This window comes from Budorcas taxicolor, chromosome X, assembly GCF_023091745.1.
Source record: "Budorcas taxicolor isolate Tak-1 chromosome X, Takin1.1, whole genome shotgun sequence".
Classification (NCBI taxonomy): Eukaryota; Metazoa; Chordata; class Mammalia; order Artiodactyla; family Bovidae; genus Budorcas; species Budorcas taxicolor.
The window spans coordinates 14,189,715-14,211,782 of record NC_068935.1 but is presented as its reverse complement, the minus strand read 5'-3'; the positions used below and the strand labels follow the sequence as shown (position 1 = coordinate 14,211,782).

The 22,068-nt window shown below is 42.6% G+C and overlaps 1 protein-coding gene across 1 annotated transcript; it reads right to left on the bottom strand.

Moving 5' to 3' along the window:
* Positions 1-734: 734 nt before the first annotated feature.
* Positions 735-1,097, bottom strand: BEX4 (brain expressed X-linked 4). The gene has a single exon (XM_052663918.1). The coding sequence runs from the start codon at positions 1,095-1,097 to the stop codon at positions 735-737; it is 363 nt and encodes a 120-aa protein (XP_052519878.1).
* Between the last annotated feature and the right edge of the window lie 20,971 nt (positions 1,098-22,068).

The following is a 22,068-nucleotide window of genomic DNA, read 5'->3' as shown; positions in this document are numbered from 1 at the left end:
TCACACTCCTTGAAAACAGTAGGACATGCAAGGAGATCGAACCAGTCAATCCTAAAGAAAATCAACCCTGAATATTCATTGCAAGGACTGGTGCTGAAGCTGAAGCTCCAATACTTTGGCCACCTGATGCAAAGAGCCAACTCATTGGAAAAGACCCTGATGAGAAAGATTGAGGGCAGGAGGAGAAGGGGACAACAGAGAATGAGATGGTTGGATGGCATCACTGACTCAATAGACATGAGTTTGAGCAAACTCAGGGAGATAGTGAAGGACAGGGAGGCCTGGCATGCTGCAGTTTATGGGATCACAAAGAGTTGGACACAACTTAGCGACTAAACAACAACAATGCATTCTTAAACTTCTATCAGATATTGAATTATGAATATGACCCTTCCTGGTTGGTTGAGGACAAAAAATAACCAAAGACAATTGATATTTTGTGTCTAGGGAGCTAGAAGAGGAAAAGTAACATTAACAAAAAATAAAACAAGGTGTGTACCAGGAAGATTGCTTTTAAAACTGCTTTATTAACTTCATATTATGAAAAGAATACTTTTTCTTATAACTGAATGAAATTGCCCTGCTGACAGAAAGTTATACAATGAGACAAAATAGTATTCAGTTAGAAACTGGTAAGTGGAAACACCAAAAGATTTACAGAAAAAGTAACTCACAAAAACTACAAGCATGTAGAGCAGAGGCCACATTATTAACCTCAGGAAAACTCTTAATATTCAAGGTATAAGGCAAAACTCATAATGATTGTCAGGTTCAGGAGTTTGGTAGGGCACATGATGTCTCATCTGCTGCTTCTTAGTCTTTCTCTTGATTTCTACCATCTGCCCAATATGCTTTTCTACATTATTTCCCACTTCATTGTGATCAATACGCCTGTTGGGTATAGCCCATCGAAAATTAGGGACAAGTCGTCTAACCCATCCCAGCCTGATATTCCCTCCAGACTTCTGGACTTTGCCCCCTCCCAAGTCGCGTGATTCGTCTCCAGTCTTCAAAGGGGCCTGGTCCCCTCCTTCGTTTTCCTGTTGGGCATCTTCCATGTTGAAACTTTCTATTGCTCGTTCCTCTTTGGACGCCATTGCTCCTAGGAGACAGAAGATGCAACAAGGGGCTATTTTCTGGGTGGAATGATCAGCACCGAGGACAGATGCCCTACTACGCACCTCTCAAGATTCCCAGTCCTGGTGGTCAAAGGCTTTTCAAATTTTTCTTTTCCCACCTGGGTAGGCCTCCTATGCCTTCTAGGAAGCCCCCAGTCCGAGCACTAGCCCCGCTCCCGCGCCCCAAACCCCCCCATTTTCCCTGCCGATCCAGGCCCAGGTCTCTGCAGGCACCAAAATGGAGGACGGGGTTGCAGGGAGCATTTGGAGTCTTAGGGTCTTCCCCATGTTCCCCCCACGGCCCCCCACCGCCCAACTGTCCCTCGCACCGACCTGGGCCTATCCTTGCTGTCTCCTGCTCCTCCCGATTCTTGCTGCAAGTGCGCCGCCGCAACACTTTGACTCGCAGACCTGCAGAGAGTCGGGGTGGGGGCAAGGGGCTGCTGCAGCCGGGCGCTCGGCCCCTTCCCGGGCCCAGGTCCCCTACCCCCAGCCACCCCCACCCAGTGTGCCCCGCTCCCACGCTCAACCGCCCGTCTCCCAGTCCCCACACGCCGCGCCGACCAACATTTTACAATCCGAGAAGAACGGGGGCGGGGCAGGGGTGTGGGGAAAGCTCGCTACCGTGCGAGAAGCAGGTGTTAGCAAAGGCCTGCGGCCTTAAGGCCTCCCTGCCCGTCCCCCACCCCAGCCCCCAGGAAGGCCTGCCACTTTCGGCGGCCAAACGCCGGGTGTCGGGGCGGGGGCGGAGTGGCGTTGGAGCTGCAGTCTCCACTCCGAGGAGGAGAGGTCCTCAGGATGCGTCCGCTCGCCGGCGCCACCTTTGCGGACCCCGCTCTGGGTCCCTTACCTGCTCCTCTCGCTTCTCCTCTTAGGGGTCGTCCCCGGCCCGCGCTCCCTCAGGGCCACCCGGAGCAGGTACCAAGAGGCGAGGAGGCGACCGCCGGGTCTGACGCGAGAGAGCAAGCGTGCAAGCAAGACGAGGCACTGGCCGGTTACATGGGCTTGTGTCACCGCGGAAAGCCACGCCCTCGCCCCGCCCTTCCTGCCCCTCGGGGTCTCGCAGAGCCCTTGGTGGTGCACACACACTTTCCGTTGCCCCTCACTCCTCACCACCACCACCCGCCGCCCTGTGACACTTGTCCAGGAGCCGGCCGCAGAACCCTCCTTTCTTCACGTGTTCCTGGGCCTTTCTCTGCCGGCCACCTAAGGGCAATATCTTCACGGGGCCGATAGCCATTCCCATTTCTCTTCTGAGGACTTCCCTTTTCTCTCCTCTGCACCCAGGATACACCCCTCCACCTGCTGGGATTTAGGCATAGCATTTTAGGGGATGCTAAACCCCTCAGCACTGAAGATAATCACACTTTAATGCAGTATTCTAAAAAACAAAATTAATGCAAGAATATCAGTGATGAGCAAGGTGTCCCACCCACTTCACTCCCAAGCTGTTATATTCTCCTTATCATGATTGTCCACCGTTTTCCTATTTTCTCTGAACACAAATGCATGGGGGAGAGTGGGGAACAGGAAATGAGTCAAGGAGATGGTGTTGTTTCTAATTATTTTCACACTTTTTTGTTTTGTTCCTATTTTTGATTAAAAATTCCTTCTATTTACAGTTTACATTAACTTTATCTTTTATTATGGAAAATTTCAAACATATGCAAAAATAGAACAGTATAATGAAGGCAATGTACTCATCACTGAGTGTTACACAACTGAAACTGTATCGGGACAACTCATGGTCAATCTTATTTAATCTATATCCCCTTACCCACTTTCCACCCTTAGAGATTATCTTTGAAGTAAATCCCAGACATACCACTTTGAGCACTTCTACAAGGACTCTTTTAATGACAAACATATATCATTAACATGTGCTTAAGTTGCTTCAGTCGTGTAGGACTCTTTGTGACCCTATGGATCATAGCCTGCCAGGCTCCTCTGTCCATGGGATTCTCCAGGTGTGAATACTGGAGTGTGTTGCCGTGCCCTCCTCCAGGGAATCTTCCTGACCCAGGGATGGAATCCATGTCTCCTTTGTCGCCTGCGCTGCAGGTGGATTCTTTACCAATAAGCCACTGGAGAAACCCCTTGGCTATGACAATTTGATGGCACTGTGTCTTGGTGAGTGTATCCTGCTTTGTTTGTTGAGCTTCTTGGATGTGTGTGTTTGTGATTTTCCTTGAATTTTAAAAATTCTATCCATCATTTCTTCAAATAATCTTTCTTCCTTTTCTCTCTTTTTTCTTCCTGCTCCTCAGACAGAGTAATAGACTTAGCTTAAAGTTCCCTGATTCCTTCTTCTGCCTGTTTACTTTTGATGTTGAACCTTGATATTGAATTTTTCATTTCAGCTACTGTACTTTTCAGCTTCAGGATTTCTGTTGGTTCCTATTTATCATTTTTTCCCCCTGTTTATTGATATTCTCTATTTGGTGAGACATCATTTTCCTGGTTTATTTTAGTTCTTTATCCTTTACCATTTTGATCCTATTAAAGACAGTTGATTTAAAGTTTTTGCCTAATAAGTCCAATCTCTGGGCTTTCTGAGTAATGTGCATGTTAAGTTGCTTCAGTTCTGTTCAGTTCATTTCAGTTGCTCAATCATGTCTGACTCTTTGCGACCCCATGAATCGCAGCACGCCAGGCCTCCCTGTCCATCACTATCTCCTGGAGTTCACTCAAACTCATGTCCATTGAGTTGGTGATACCATCCAGCCATCTCATCCTCTGTCGTCCCCTTTTCCTCCTGCCCCCAATCCCTGCCAGCATCAGAGTCTTTTCCAATGAGTCAACTCTTCGCATGAGGTGGCCAAAGTACTGGAGTTTCAGCTTTAGCATCATTCCTTCCAAAGAAATCCCAGGGTTGATCTCCTTCAGAATGGACTGGTTGGATCTCCTTGCAGTCCAAGGGACTCTCAAGAGTCTTCTCCAGCACCACAGTTTAAAAGCATCAATTCTTCAGTGCTCAGCTTTCTTCACAGTCCAACTCTCACATCCATACATGACCACTGGAAAACCATAGCCTTGACTAGATGGACCTTTGTTGGCAAAGTAATGTCTCTGCTTTTTACTATGCTACCTAGGTTGGTCATAACTTTCCTTCCAAGGAGTAAGCGTCTTTTAATTTCATGGCTGCAGTCACCATCTGCAGTGATTTTGGAGCCCCCAAAAATAAAGTCTGAAACTGTTTCCACTGTTTCTCCATCTATTTCCTATGAAGTGATGGGACCAGATGCCATGACCTTAGTTTTCTGAAGTTGCTTCAGTCATGTCTAATTCTTTGTGACCCCATAAACTGTAGCCCACAAGGCTCTTCTGTCCATGGGATTCTCCAGGCCAGAATACTGGAGTGGGTTGTCATGCCCTCTTCCAGTGGATATTCCTGACCCAGGGATCAAACCCACATCTCTTATGTCTACCTGCATTGGCAGGCAAGTTCTTTACAACTAGCGCCACCTGGGAAGCCCTTCTGAAGGACAGTTTCTATTAATTTTTTTTTTTTCCTGTGAATAAGCCATATTTTATTTGCATGCCTCATAATCTTTTTCCTGTTGAAACTGGACATTTTGACTATTACTATGTGTTACCTCTGGGAATCATGTTCTTCTCTCTCCCCTCGATTTGTTGTTGCTGGCCATTGTGATTTGTAGTTGAATTTTTGTTTAGAGATTTTTCAAAAATGTTTTTGTAAAGTCTTTATCCTTTATCATGTGTGTCTGCTGAAGTCTCTGTTGCCTAAACTTAGTGGTCAGCTGGTGTTTGGACAGTTTATATAAATACCTGGAGCCAATGAAAGTTAAGAAAAAAGAAGAAACACTCTTCCAAGTCTTTGCAGATTGGTCCTTGCTGGGGAACTCATTCAGTGTTTAGCCAGGCAATTTACAACTCTCTTAGTTTTTACTTCCTACTTCAGACTTTCCCTGGGTGGCTCAAATGGTAAAGAACCTGCCTGCAGTGCGGAAGACCTGGTTTCGATCCCTGGGTTGGGAAGATCCCCTGGAGAAGGAAATGGCAACTCACTTCAGTATTCTTGCCTGGAGAATCCCATGGACAGAGGAGCTTGGTGGGCTACAGACCTTGGGGTCGCAAAAAGTCAGTCACAACTGAGTGACTAACACTTTCTTTTCTCACAACTGAGTGACTAACACTTTCTTTTCTTTCAGAGTCTGAAGGACATCCAGAGGTGAAAGCTTGGGGTCTCCTCAGGCCTGTAAAGCACATTCCCATTCTGGGCATATGTGTGGCCTTCTTGATCCCCCTGTATATTTGAGAACTTTTAAAAGCCCTTATTCCCCCATGTGTTTCCTTTCACAACCTCTTCCTCCCAGTTTTTTCATTACGTTTATTGCTTATTCTGAGTTTTGTCCTTTGCCCCAGGCAGCTAGGGCAAATATCTGAGCCTTTAAATGCTTTTAGCAAAACCCACTTTACTCCTTGGGAAAGCTCTAAATCAGGCAAAACAAAGATAAACATTATGCCAGATGAGTTGAGATCCAGAGCCACAATTTACTGAGAATAAACTCCATAATGCTCTTTCTGGTACTAGCAGCCTTCACCAGCTGATCTGGGGTGTTGGGGATGACTACTTGGCAGTTTAAAATACCACAGCACTCTAACTACAATACAGGAGCTTCTCTCTTCAACAGGTTTTTCCCTGGTTGCTGACGAATGGCATGTTTCCTGTCATATCAGTAAACAAAGGATGTCACAGTCATCAACAATTGTAGCCACCACTGAAGGTGAGCTGATGAGCCCTGAGGGAACTCAGGGAGGAAAGAATACCTTCCATTTAGAAGCCATCAGATTGCAACCACTTCTACTCTGACCCCTGAGGAAACTCAAGATCTGAAAACACAGGATACTGGCCCCAGATAGCTGAGGTGCACATCAAAAGAATGATTACATTGAGTCCAGACTCTTGCATCTTCCCATACAGAGAAAAGCACTAAATTCTGTAGTTTGACATATCTGGTTTCTCTAATCAGCAGCCTTTTGATGTTCCTGGCTACCTGCTCTTTGTTGCAAAACTCCTATATATCCTAGCTCCTCCCTCACCTCCTTGGAGCAGCAGTTTCTCAGAGCTATCTGGGATGCTGTCTCCCCAGCTGCAGCCCTCATTTTGTCCCAGATAAAACTTAACTCACACCTCCCACATCGTGCATTTTTTCTAAAGCAACACTGCTGTAGTTGTTTGTGTTATTTAAAAATTAGATTCCAGTGTGATACAAAAGTTTATTCTGACAGTTTTTGGTATGGACTCTGGATTTCTTATTACTCTGCCATTTTTTGAGATGTCTTCTCTCTGTATGTTTTTAAACTCTCTACAATATAATGTCAGCATGCAGTTGTCTTTCAAAATTAACATAAGAAAGCAGTACAAGATTATGCTTGATTGTCAGTAATTTTAAAGTGGAATACTCGGTTAATTATAATGTTTGATACTTTGTCACAAATAAATTTATATATTTTACTTGATTAAAAAACATGCTTTCTGGAATATAGCTATGGAAATTTCATATTTCTAAATATGTTTAAAAGTTATTACAAGGTTAAAAATTATAGATAAATATCAAAAATAAGTTTTGTTACCATTGTGAACAGTAAATATTTGGGTACTGTTTGAGTTCTTCTCAATTAAAAAAATCATTTCTAGTCGAAACAAATTTACTTAAGTTTTAAAGGTTACTAGTACATGTTTTCCCCTTTTACCTCATGGTCTTACCATGTCTGGTTACAGGAGCATTCCTTCCTTCAAGTCTCTCAAAAAAATCAGAATAAAAGATGAGTGAAAAAATAACTGCACATGACAAAAGATCCAAAATGATAGTGAAAGTGAAAGTTGCTCAGTCGTGTCCGACCGTTTGTGACCCCATGAACTATACAGTCCATGAAATTCTCCTGGCCAGAATACTGGAGTGGGTAGCTTTTCTTTTCTCCAGGGGATCTTCCCAACCCAGGGATTGAACCCAGATCTCCAGCATTGCAGGCAGATTCTTTACCAGCTGAGCCACAAGGGAAGCCCAAAAATGATAATAAAACATTATAATGAAATAGAATACGTCCTAGCAGCATTAAAAAACCCCATTTGTGCAACAACCTATTTCTAGTCACATGGAAATCAGCACAAGATACAACCACACTTGCTCCATGAGCCAGACTGTGGAGTTATCCAGAAATTACCAGCCCACAAAATGAAAGAAGGATTTGCATATTAAAACTCAGAGCTCTACTACTTGAAATATACCACATAGACTTTGAGATTGAGGATCCATGTTATTAATGGTCAGTTGATTTTGCAAAAGCATCACCCTTATTTTTCAGCCACAATTGCAGAGACTGAAATGGAAGTTTTCTGACTCTGCATTAGGTATATTTCTCATTACACAAGTATACTTCTTTGTTCAATTCTCCACATCAGGGATTTCTGGCATAAAGTTACAATACAATATCCTTTAACATTCTCCCCTCTCCCCTAACAGGCAAGATGTGGCTTGCAAAGTAAACATCCTAGTGGGTTATATGTAGAGGGAAGCAGGCCATTACAAAAGGAGGGATAAGTCTAGTGAAGTGGGGGAGTTACTAGTCCAAAGTGGACAGAACACATAAACAGCCACTCCACAGGTTTCTTTTGGAGCTATCCTAGATAGAAAGACCCATGGCTGGGCCCACTCTAAAGAGGTTCATCCTAGGGGTAGCGTCTTGTAAAGGAAAGAGCACAGCTGAATTGGGAGATGAACACCTGGGCTCTTAATACTGGTTCTGTCATGTGCTCACTGAAGACTCTTGAAGTTCATATGTTGGGAGTTCCTTGGTGCCCATTTTTGTCCACCTTTCCCTTTCATTCCACATTCTCTCCTTTGGCAGCCATCTCACCTATACTTATATCTTCAATTGCCATTCATCCACATATGACTCCTGCGTTTCCCTCTCTAGGTCAGTCTCTGATCTAAATATCTTGCTACATTCTTAACATTCCCACTTGGGTATATGAAGGTATTGCAAAATCAAGATGGTTCATCATGTTCCCACCAGAAAGGATCCATTATACATTGCTCATCCCAGTTGATATCACTACCTGTCACACAGATAATCAGGTGAAACAACTGAGAATCACACTAACACCTCCTTCTATATACCCCATCCAGCTCTCAAATCTTTCATGAGTTCACCTGTTTGTTCATTCTTTCATATGTCCTTTTGTCTAGTAGAAAGAAGACTATTGCTGGCTCAAGGGAGAATGGGGATAATCAATCACACAATCAGAGTCCTAGAGTGATCCATTGAAATTAGAAGGGGTTACTTCAGGAAGTTTTTTCACAGCAGGGAAAGTAGGGAGCATAGGTGGTGAGGCAGGAGGTTCCGTTACCCTCCTGCTCTCCACCCAGGCACCCCTTCCTAATAAAGTCTCTTGTTTTGTAAAAAAAAAAAAAAAAAAAAAGAATGTAGGGGGCAAAGTGGGAATCAAAATGGCATCTTCTGAAGTGCCCCACCAGGTGCCCAACATTGGTACTTTAAAAATGAGGAAGGCTGAATGTCAGAGCAGTTAAATATCATTTTCAGGTCCCACAGTTAAAAGGCTAAGATCATCTCCGTGAGGGTTGTCTGACCCTAGTGACCATGGTCTCACCACTCTCCCACTTGAACTTCTCTTCTATATGGTGGCCTTGCAAGGATGAGGAATGAGTGAGTTTATGCTTTCTGGGTAGGAAAATCTGTGTTGAGTGGTACAGGTTACCAGGGGATTTGTATTAATATTTATCTTCCTCCAATTGAAGATTTCTGATAGATACACAGGATTAGAGCTCATGTAAGAAGTCTGGGATGAAATGTGGATAGGATCCTAGCAGATACCTACTACATGCATGGTAGCCATGTTCTATTTTACTCTTTCTTTTCTTTTTTTTTTTTTTAACTTTTAACAGTTAAAAAATTTTTTTAATTCATTTATTTTAATTGGAGGCTAATTACTTCACAATATTGTAGTGGTTTTGCCATACATTGAAATGAATCAGCCATGGGTGTACACGTGTTCCCCATCTTGAACCCCTCTCCCACCTCCCTCCCCATCCCATCCCTCTGGGTAATCCCAGTGCACCAGCCCTGAGCACCCTGTCTCATGCATAGAATCTGGACTGGCGATTTGTTTCACATATGATAATATACATGTTTCCATGCTATTCTCTCAAATCATTCCCCACCTCGCCTTCTCCCACAGAGTCCAAAAGACTGTTCCATACATCTGTGTCTCTTTAGCTGTCTCGCATATAGGATTATTGTTACCATCTTTCTAAATTCCATTGTATATGTTAGTATACTGTATTGGTGTTTTTCTTTCTGGCTTACTACATTCTGTATAAAATTCTCGCTGTTTACAGATGACATGATCCTCTACATAGAAAACCCTAAAGACTCCACCAGAAAATTACTAGAGCTAATCAATGAATAGAGTAAAGTTTCAGGATATAAAATTAACACAGAGAAATACTGTGTTCATGGATTAGAAGAATCAATAGAGTGAAAATGAGTATACCACCCAAAGCAATCTATAGATTCAATGCAATCCCTATCAAGTTACCAATGGTATTTTTCACAGAGCTAGAACAAATGACTTCACAATTTGTATGGAAATACAAAAAAGCTTCGAATAGCCAAAGCAATCTTGAGAAAGAAGAATGGAACTGGAGGAATCAACCTGCCTGACTTCAGGCTCTACTACAAAGCCACAGTCATCAAGACAGTATGGTACTGGCACAAAGACGGGAATATAGATCAATGGAACAAAATAGAAAGCCCAGAGATAAATCCTTGCACCTATGGACACCTTATCTCTGACAAAGGAGGCAAGAATATACAGTGGAGAAAAGACAATCTCTTTAACAAGTGGTGCTGGGAAAACTGGTCAACCACTTGTAAAAAAATGAAACTAGAGCACTTTCTAACACCATACACAAAAATAAACTCAAAATGGATTAAAGATCTAAATGTAAGGCCAGAAACTATAAAACTCCTAGTGGAAAACATAGGCAAAACACTCTCTGACATAAATCACAGCAGGATCCTCTGTGACCCACCTCCCAGAATAATGGAAATAAAAGCAAAAATAAACAAATGGGACCTAATCAGACTTAAAAGCTTTCACACAATGAAGGAAACTATTTCACTCTTTCTGAGTCTGATTATTCTCTCTGTGAACTAAAGTTGCTAGACTAGGTAACTGGTAAGATCCCTTTCTGCTTTGTTTCTATAAGGGTTAAAGATGGCTACTTAGTAGTTTTTGGATGCTACAAAGTGAGTCAGAGTTCCTCATCAACACTCCATCCCTCCTTGTAGGCTGTACTTCAGCCATAGCAGACTGTCTCCTGGCTGTGTACCCCAAGCACATTGGGTACATTTCCTCTTCCATGTTCTTTGCATAGTCAAGAATATCCATATAGGTATTCCACTTCCTCTCAACAATCCTACTCCTGTACGATTTAGCTCAAAACTCATCTCCTTCCCTCATGATTCTGACTGGCCTTGCCTGGCATGCAATATTTTCTCAAGAAGGACAAAACAAAAGAATGAAGCCATTGCAGTGAAGGTTTAATATTCTTAATGCATAAAAGCAATAAATATCAGGAAATGTGGTTAACTGTATTGGTAACTAGGGAAATGGAGGTGAAAACAACAGAAAGCAATATTTCAGAGTAATCAGTTGAGAAAGACTTATTTTAAAATTCTAACATGAGTTTGGGTGAACTCCAGGAGTTGGTGATGGACAGGGAGGCCTGGCGTGCTGTGATTCATGGGGTCACAAAGAGTCGGACACGCCTGAGCAACTGAACTGAACTGAACTGAAATACCAAAGTTCTGGGTTGTTTTTGGTTTTATTTTTTGTTTCTATGATACATAAACTGAGAATTTTTACCCATTGTTGGTGGCAGTTTAAAAAGGTAGAAACATTTAGGGGCATAATTTTATAATTTCAAGTAAATCTTATTCATATCCTAAGACTCAGATGTTTCATGCTTAGGCACATAACACCCGGAAACTCATATATACATACATACATATATTCATAAAACACTATACTACTTAAGGAGTGGGGCGAGAATTTTGTAATACTTTTTAAGGTCACGTAGCTTGTTAAGAGGATTACTGGAATTCTAACCCTGATTTTTCTCACCCTACACTGGCATACTGACTCCCCCACAGATAGTCGCCTTTTGAGACTCAGGTTCGGGTTTGTGTAAATTTATTTGATGTGAAAACCTGGGTAGAATCTTGTAGGTGTAAAGGACAGAACCACTAAGTAGGAGGTTGTTAGACAAGTTTAGGGCTGAACAGAGAGAAAGGTATGAAGTAAGAGTTTGAATTCAGGTTGCCAGTGCCTGGCACATAGAAGTTGCTCATAAATATATAGTGAAAGGAGGAATGAATATCAGTATTGGAAAGATCAGCCTTTGACAGTGATCATATTTCTTTCCAAACTTTTCTTAATTGTATACAAGATAAAGGCTTGTTTTATACTTCCAGTTTTAGAATCTGCTTTGTAAAAATTAATTTTTAAAATGTTAATTGCTTTGACAATGTGAAATAAGAACTTCGGGTGATAAAGTGTATGTAGGTTTATTGATTGTAACAAATATACCACTCTGAGGTGGAATATTGGTAGTAGTCGTGGGGAGATTGTGTGGGTGTGCAGGAGCATGGGGTGTATGGGAACTCTCTGAACTCTGTACTGCTCAATTTTTCCTTGAACTTAAAGCTGATCTACAAAATAAAGTCTACGTAAACAAACAAAAATGTTTATTGCTTTGGTTTTCTTTCCTTGCTAAAATAAAGTGTTTTTGTTTTGAGAAAATTTAGAAATTAGAGGTCTTCATCAGCTGGTGACAAGAACTGAAATTGCAACTTGAATCTCATGGTTGAGAAGAATAGATTAGGAAGGGATGGGGGAGGACTAGGGTTCCCTTAAACTCATGTAACAGACTTTTCTATATGTGAAATGCAGCACAAAACCCTGTGCTTCCATTGTTATTACCTATGCATTCTCTAAGCCTCATGACAGACAGATCCTACCTGATCAGTAAAATTTGGGATGATGGTATACATAGTATCTAATTTGCTTCCTCCCCTATTCATGATTAATTATGGAAATATTTTCAGAAAAGTAAATCTCTCATTACAACAACAATTCGCAAATAAATTTAAGACCAGATTCCAATCTCCTGTTTTAAAATGTTATTTTAATAGCTGTTTCAAATCCTGAAAGATGATGCTGTAAAAGTGCTGCACTCAATTTGCCAGCAAATTTGGAAAACTCAGCAGGAGTTTTCCACAGGACTGGAAAAGGTCAGTTTTCATTCCAATTCCAAAGAAAAGCAATGCAAAAGAATGCTCAAACTACCACACAATTGCACTCATCTCACATGCTAGTAAAGTAATGCTCAAAATTCTCCAAGCCAGGCTTCAGCAATACATGAACCGTGAACTCTCTGATGTTCAAGCTGGTTTTAGAAAAGGCAGAGGAACCAGAGATCAAATTGCCAACATCCATTGGATCATGGAAAAAGCAAGAGAGTTCCAGAAAAACATCTATTTCTGCTTTATTGACTATGCCAAAGCCTTTGACTGTGTGGATCACAATCAACTGTGGAAAATTCTGAAAGAGATGGGAATAGCAGACCAGCTAACCTGCCTCTTGAGAAATCTGTATGTAGGCCAGGAAGCAGCAGTTAGAACTGGACATGGAACAACAGACTGGTTCCAAATAGGAAAAGGAGTATGTCAAAGCTGTATATTGTCACCCTGCTTATTTAACTTCTATGCAGAGTATATCATGAGAAACGCTGGACTGGAAGAAACACAAGCTGGAATCAAGATTGCCAGGAGAAATATCAATAACCTCAGATATGCAGATGACACCACCCTTATGGCAGAAAGTGAAGAGAAGCTAAAAAGCCTCTTGATGAAAGTGAAAGAGGAGAGCGAAAAAGTTGGCTTAAAGCTCAACATTCAGAAAATGAAGATCATGGCATCCGGTCCCATCACTTCATGGGAAATAGATGGGGAAACAGTGGAAACAGTGTCAGACTTTATTTTGGGGGGCTCCAAAATCACTGCAAATGGTGACTGCAGCCATGAAATTAAAAGACGCTTACTCCTTGGAAGAAAAGTTATGACCAACCTAGATAGCATATTCCAAAGCAGAGACATTACTTTGCCGACTAAGGTCCGTCTAGTCAAGGCTATGGTTTTTCTTGTGGTCACGTATGGATGTGAGAGTTGGACTGTGAAGAAGGCTGAGCGCCAAAGAATTGATGCTTTTGAACTATGGTGTTGGAGAAGACTCTTGAGAGTCCCTTGGACTGCAAGGAGATCCAACCAGTCCATCCTGAAGGAGATCAACCCTGGGATTTCTTTGGAAGAAATGATGCTAAAGCTGAAACTCCAGTACTTTGGCCACCCCATGCTAAGAGTTGACTCACTGGAAAAGACTCTGATGCTGGGAGGGATTGGGGGCAGGAAGAAAAGGGGATGACCGAGGATGAGATGGCTGGATGGCATCACAGACTCGACGGACGTGAGTCTGAGTGAACTCTGGGAGTTGGTGATGGACAGTGAGGCCTGGTGTGCTGCGATTCATGGGGTCGAAAAGAGTCGGACATGACTGAGCGACTGAACTGAACTGAACTACATAAGTAGTAAATTTTGGATGTAAGGTAAATTCAAACAACACAGAAATACATATAATGTCTATATTTTGCCACAGCCCTGGAGATATTCATTACTGTAGTTGGTGTTTGTATAATTTATATATAATGTACACTATTTGAAGAGCTTTATAGAAATACCATTTTGTAGAAAATTCTCCACATTCAGGCACCTGCAAATGCTGAATTCAGTGTTTACACATTGTCCTGGCAATGCAGAAGAATCAGAAAAACTAAAGATTGTTTATCCTCTTCATCAACTTTTAGGCCTTGAACCCTCTATTTTCTTTACTAGGCCTTACATTTTCAACATTAATACAAACTGGTTTATGATTCTCTTTTCAATGAATAGATAAACAAATATACCAAAACCCCCTAAAAACCCTTCCCTACAAATCAATATTCCTGAACTACATCCTCCCATCTCTCTTTTCATTTTCACAAACAACAAACTTCTCAAAATAGCAGGGAACTATTAATATATTCACAGTCTCCACTTTCCAACCTCCCTGTCATTCCTCAGCCCATCCTTGTCTATTGCCTCTCCATTTAGCTCAATCTGTTCTTAACAAGGCCATCAATGGCATCATTGTTTTAAAATCCAAAGGGGTTCCTTTCAGCCCATATCTATATAGGAGCCCATGTTTCTGATGAAAACAATACATGCTCTTTGTTTCACCTTGTTAAAAAATCACAAACTTACAGAAAAGTTGCTGGTATAAAACAAAGGATCCTCTGCCCCACCTCCTTCTCTGGACCATAAGAGAGCAAGTTGCCAACACAATGCTGATGCCCTATAGCTCCCAAATACTTTAGAGTGTGTGTTTTAAAGACAAGAATATTCTCCTGTGTAACTAGAAGACAACCATCAAAATCAGGGAATTATCATTAATAATATTTATTACAAGCTAATCCTCAGACCCTGTTCAAGTTTTGCCAGTGGTCTTAACAATATCCTTCATAGCAAAAGGATCCAGGACAAAATCTTATATTGTCATGTCTCTTTAGTTTTCCACAGTCTAGCAAAGCTCCTCAGTTTTTTCTTGACTTTGATGAACTCAACATTTTTGAAGACTGTGAGTCAGTTATTTTAAACCCTTTCCTCCCTCTCTTCCCTTTCCATTGCTTACTGCCTTCAGACTTTCAGAGCTGCAATTCTAGATCTGATCACCAGGGGTATTTGTCCACAGTGACTACATTTTACAGAGGAAAACCTATAATTTTCTTTCTTTCTTTCTTTTTCTTCTACTCTTATTTCAGTGACTCATCAAAACTGTTTAGTATTTCCATTATACTTTTCAAGTCTGTTTTGTGTATGACTTCTCTGGCATGTGATTAATTTGAACCAACACTTCACCTAAGAAATTACATAAATGGCAAATAGGTACATGAAAAGATGATCAACATTATTAGTTAATATGGAAATGTAAATTAAAATTACAATGAGATATCACTACACCCCTGTGTGAATGGCCAAAATTAAAAATAATGACTACACTAAGCACTGACAATATTGTGCTTGGAGGATTGAACCCTCATACACTGCTGATGGAAATGAAAAATGGTACAACCACTTCAGAACCAGTTTGGCAATTTCTCACAACATCAATCTTACATCTGCCATATGCTCCAGCCGTTGAACCCCTAAGTATTTACCCTACAGAAAGAAAGCATGTGTCCATCTAAAGACTTAAATACAAATGTTCATACTGGTGTCATTTAAAAGAGCTTCATATTGGAAACAATCTCATATCCATCACCAGATGAATGGATAAAACAAATTGTGATATATCCATATAACAGAATACCATTCAGCAATAAAAAGAAATTACCTATACAGGCAACAAACGAATAAATCTAGAAATAGGCTGAATGAAAGAAGCTAGAAAAAAGTACATTCTGTACAATTCTATTTACATAAAATCATATACAATGAAATTAATTGAGACAGAAGTCCAGTGGTTTCCTGGGAATGGAAAAGATCCAGGGGAGGAAGTTTTAGGCCAGAGGCAGGTGGGTGGGGAGGTTACAAAGAGGCAGGAGGAATTCATTGGCTCCTTTGTAGTATTAGTTTCATGATATAGACATGAGGTAGGAGGTAGATGGACCCCCACCACCCAGGAAAAGCAATTTAAGTTCCTTCCCTGTGGACAGAAACTCCAAACTATCAATAGCAGAACAACTGAGAGGAGGCTGGGCCCTACCCAGATAAGAAGTAAAAGATCACATATTATTCATTCTTTATCCTTCAGAGGCACAGGTCAGTAGTGGCCTGCCACAGGGACAGGGCTTCTGGCTGCAGCAGACCTGGGAGGTGCAGTGTGTGGCATGAGTCCTCTTCAAGGAGGTCACCATTAGCTCCACTATAGAGCCACTGAGCAGATGACCCATAAACTGGAGACAAATTATACCAAAGAAGTTCTCACACTGTTACAACAGTTCTAGGGCTCATAACAGATTTCCCAAACTGGGGATGCAGCAAAGGGACTGAGAACTCCCAGGGAATTTGACTTTGAAGGCCAGTGGGATTTGATTATGGAACTTCCCTCGGACTGGGGAAACAGACTCCTGGAGGGCACAACAAAACCTTGTGTGCACCAGGACCCAGGAGAAAGGAGCAGTGACCCCACAAGAGACTGAGGCAGACTTGCCTGTGAGTGTCTGGAGTCTCTGGTGGAGGCATGGGTCAACAGTGGCGTGCCGCACAGTCAGGGGCACGGACTACAACAGTCCTGGGAGCTGTGGTGTGCTGGCATAAGTCCTTTTGAAGGAGGTTGCCATTACAGCCATTACCCCTACCATAGCTTGGCCTCAGGACAAACTACAGGTAGGGAACACAGCCCCACCCAGCAGCAGAAAATTGGATTAAAGATTTACTGAGCATGGCTCTGCCCAGCAGAGGAAGACCCAGTATTTCACCTAGCTAGTCCCTCCCATCAGGGAGCTTTCACAAGCCTATTATCCTCATCCATCAGAGGGAAGACAATATAGAAACCACAATCACAGAAAACTAATCAAACTGATCATTTGGATCACAGCCTTGTCTAACTGAATGAAACTATGAGCCATGCCGTGTAGAGCCTCAAGACAGACAGGTCACGGTGGAGAGTTCTGACAAAACGTGGCCCACTGGAGAAGGGAATGGCAAACCACTTCAGTATTCTTGCCTTGAGAACCCCATGAACAGTATGAAAAGGAAAAAAGATATGACTCTGAAGGATGAACTCCCCTAGTCAGTATGTGCCCAACATGCTACTGGAGGAGAGTGGAGAAATAGTTCCAGAAGAAAAGAAGAGGATGAGCCAAAGCAGAAAAAATGCCCTGTTTTGGATGTGTCTGGTGGTGAAAGTAAAGTCTGATGCTGAAAAAACAATATTGTATAGGCACTGAAAATATGAGGTCCATGAATGAAGGTTAATTGCAAGTGGTCAAACAGGAGATGGGAAGAGTGAACACTGACAGTTTAGGCATCAGTGAACTAAAATGGATGGGAATGGATGAATTTACAAATGGGAATCCCTTATGATTATACACTGGAAGTGACAAATAGATTCAAGGGATTAGATCTGATAGAGTGCCTGAAGAACTATGGATGGAGGTTTGTGACATTTTATAGGAGGTGGTAATCAAAACCATCCCCAAGATAAAGAAATGCAAAAAGGCAAAACGGTTGTCTGAGAAGGGCTTACAAATCGCTGAGAAAAGAAGAGAAGTGAAAGGCAAAGGAGAAAAGGAAATACACATCCATCTGAATGCAGAGTTCCAAAGAATAGCAAGGAGAGATAAGAAAGCCTTCTTCAGTGATCAGTGTGAAGAAATAGAGGAAAACAATAGAATGGGAAAGACTAGAGATCTCTTCAAGAAAATTAGAGATACCAACGGAACATTTCATGCAAAGACGGACACAATGAAGGCATGGACCTAACAGAAGCAGAAGATATTAAGAAGAGGTGGCAAGAATACACAGATGACCTATACAAAAAAGATCTTAATGATTCAGATAACCATGATGGTGTGATCACTCACCTAGAGCCAGACATCCCAGAGTGTGAAGTTAAGTGGGCCTTAGGAAGCATCACTATGGACAAAGCTGGTGGAGGTAATGTAATTCCAGCAGAGCTGTTTCAAATCCTAAAAGACGATGCTGTGAAAGTGCTGCACTCAATATGCCAGCAAATTTGGAAAACTCAGCAGTGGCCACAGGACTGGAAAAGGTCAGCTTTCCCTCCAATCACAAAAAAGGGCAATGTCAAAGGATGTTAGAACTACCACACAATTGCACTCATCTCACATGCTAGCAAAGTTATGCTCAAAATTCTCCAAGCCAGACTTCAACAATTCATGAACCGTGAATTTCAAGATGTTCAAGCTGGATTTAGAAAAGCCACAGGAACCAGATATCAAATTGCCAACATCTGTTGAATCATAGAAAAAGCAAGAGAATTCCAGGAAAACACCTACTTCTGCTTTATTGATTATGCCAAAGCCTTTGACTATGTGGATCACAACAAACTGTGGAAAATTGTTAAAGAGATGGGAATATCAGACCACCTTATTTGTCTCCTGAGAAACCTGTATGCAGGTCAAGAAGCAACAGTTAGAACTGGACATGGAACAATGGACTGGTTCCAAATTGGGAAAGGAGTACATCAAGGCTCTATATTGTCACCCTGTTAATTGAATTTATATGCAGTGTACATCATGCGAAATGCCAGGCTGGATGAAGCACCAGCTCAAATGAAGATTGCTGGGAGAAATATCAATAAACTCAGTTATGCAGATGACACAACCCTTATGGCAGACAGCGAAGAGTAACTAAGGAGCCTCTTGATGAAAATGAAAGAGAAGAGTGAAAAATCTGCCCTAAAACTCAACATTCAAAATACTAAGATCATGGCATCCAGTTCCATCACTTCATGGCAGATATATGGGGAAAGAATGGAAACGGTGACAGACTTTATTTTCTTGGGTTCAAAAATCACTGCAGATGGTGACTATGGCATTAAAAGATGACATTAAAAGATGCTTGTTCCTTGGGAGAAGAGCTTTGACAATCGTAGACAGCATATTAAAAAGCAGCGACATTACTTTGCTGACAAAGGTTCTTACTGTCAAAGCTATGGTTTTTCCAATAGTCATCTATGGGTGTGAGAGTAGGACCATAAAGAAAGCTGAGTGCTGAAGAATTGATACTTTTGAACTGTGGTGTTGGAGAAGACTCTTGAGAGTCCCTTGGACTGCAAGGAGGTCAAACCAGTCCATCCTAAAGGAAATCAGTCCTGAATATTCATTGGAAGGACTGGTGCTGAAGCTGAAGCTCCAATACTTTTGCCACCTAATGGGAAGAATGGACTCATTAGAAAAGACCCTGATGCTGGCAAAGAAAGAAGACAAGAGGAGAAGGGGATGACAGAGGATGAGATGGTTGGATGGTATCACTGACTCGATGGACATGAGTTTGAGCAAACTCTGGGAGACAGTGATGGACAGGGAAGCCTGGTTTGCTGCAGTCCATGGGGTCGCAAAGAGTTGGACATGACTGAGGGACTGAACTGAACTGAACTGAAATGGGACTCAGGACTACTACAAAGCAAGTTTGCTGCTAATGGATTGACATTCCACTTGTTAAATCTCTTTCCCATGAGATCAAAGTACCTTCTCTACTTTTAGGGTAGAATCTCACAGGAGTATTTCTTTTTATTTTCTTAAAATATTTATTTATTTTTGGTTGTGTTGGGTCTTCATTGCTTCCCTCAGGCTTTCTCTAGTTGCAGAGAACCAGGGCTACTCTTTGTTGCAGAGCATGGGCTTCTTATCGTGGTGGCTTCTCTTGTTGTAGAGCACAGGGTGTAGAGTGCACAGACTTGAGTAGTTACTGCACATGTGTTCAGTAATTTTGGCTCCTTGGCTCCACAGCTCAGGCTCAGTAGTTGTGGAACATGGGCCTAGGTGCCCCATGGCATGTGGGATCTTCCCATACCAGGGATCGAACCATTGTCCCTTGCATTGCAAGGCAGAGTCTTAACTGCTGGATCACCAGGGAAGCCCAGGAACCATTTCATAACATGCTTTCATCCAGATCTATGCACTCACTAGAGCCAGATGTCACATTCCACCACGAAGTGAAGTGTTGGGGTCTCCAGAGGACCACTACCCTTGAACCTGGAGTAGACCCTCCATCAGCCATCAGGACACAGGTCCTCAGAACCTGCCTCCTTCAGACACCTGATATGAGCAAGGCCATCAGCATGAGGAACCCACTCCAGTACTCTTGCCTGGAATATTCCATGGATGGTGAAGCCTGGTAGGCTACAGTCAATGGGGTTGCAAAGAGTCAGACAGGACTTTCTTTCTTTCTATAGTTCCTTTTGGAGAAGGAAATGGCAACCCACTCCAGTGTTCTTGCCTGGAGAATCTCATGGACAGAGGAGCCTGGTGGGCTATGGTCTATGGGGTTGCAAAGAGTCGGACACAACTAAGCAACTAACACGCACACACACATGCACATATCTGCATGAGAGCTGCACAAGGAAAGACATATCCAGCAATCACCATGGTTTACTGGTGTAATGGTGTGCCCTGCACCGTGCAAGGCACTGGGTTAGTTGACAATGACACTGAAACAACTGGGCAGTGATTGTAACAATCAGATGTTACAATGAGCTTCCCACCATGGCCTTTTTTCTTCTCCTTTCCTCATCTATCCCTTAACAACAAAGTTGAAAAGGAGTAAGAAGTGGCCTGACTTCATACAGACCTTCATGATCCCGCAATAACCACAGGACCATAGGCTTACTCATGTGTTATCAATGAATGTTCTCAGCGATCCTGTGGGGAAAGCAATCTTATCCCATTTTACAGAGGGAAAAACTGAGGCTCGGAGAGAGTCGCTACCTGTCTCACCTCCCGCGCTCCTGCCTTAAGGAGAAAAGTGGCTCCAGGACACCCCTGGAGCAGGATGCCACACTCACTGGGGCCGGGCGGGACCCCAGAGCTTTACCTACGAGACAGCAGGGCACCGAGACCCAAAGCGGGAAAGCGGCGGCTTTAATGCGGATCCCTTTGTCTCCCCACAGCCCAGGGTGACCCAGCCCCCGACCCCCTGCCGATCCCCACACCCTCAGCAGAGTCCCAAACACCTGAAGATTGAACATGTGGTACTCTCAGGTTACGCGTCTCCACAGAAAAGTCGTCACGGTCGCCATATTTACGTCAGGTATCCATGGCAACGGCCAGACGCAGGCTAGTCCGCCACATCCGGAAATGCCTTTTCACCTTCCCTCACCACCCCGGACTTCGGTGAAAGCTGAGCACATTAGCCTTGGCTGCCAACAGAAAAAGCGTACTAATTAGATGCACTAGACTGGGATCAGGGAAACTGGCAAACTCCAGGAGGAGAGTTTCCCCAGAGAGGTATCCTGGGGTTCTTAGAGATGAGCTACCCCTCAGAAGGCTAACAGCCGTCAGCTGTGGTAGAACATTCAGAGAATGCCTATAATCATGTGATTGAACAATCTAGGAACTCGGAAAGATGTCATTTAAAGAGACATTCAGAGGTGCTTCAGGGAGGCAGGCCTAGAATAATATAATCATTTAATAGGCAGAAAGAAACCTGATCAATTCCCTATACAATTGGTTTCTGTTTGGGAAATTCTTATTATCCATTCCTGATACTTTCTTCCATGAGGAGGGACATCTATGACCAAAACATTTCTAGCTTCTTTATAATTCACTTCTGTACTGTGGGAATCACTTATCTGATTAGTGGCTTTGGAAGGAGGAACACACAGCCCAGACCCTTTCCCTTCAAAACTCTTGAAGCAAGCTGCCCTTATGGAGCACATGTTTGCTTTGCTCTCAGGGCTGTGTGCACAGCTCTTCTTCCCTTCTCTGAGTATTGATGGCTCCCCAACTAGTCCTACAATCTGTTACAGAATGTTTGTGTCTTTAAGGGGTTCCCCAAATACATCCTTTCACCACATCTGGGCTCTGACCCAAGAACTATGACAAAAGGAAAAAAAAGAACATCAATTCTATTACTTATAAAGGTGATATTGGGGGAAATGGCTTAGATTTGTAGGCAATTGAGCTTCCTTTTAATGAACCCCAGAATCGTACTGACTCGACCAAGTAAAAGTGCTTCATGAGGACTTCCCTGGTGGTCCAGTAGTTTCCAATCTGCCTGCCAATGCAGGAGACACAGGTACAATCCCTGGTCTGGGAAGATTGCACATGCCACCGGGCAA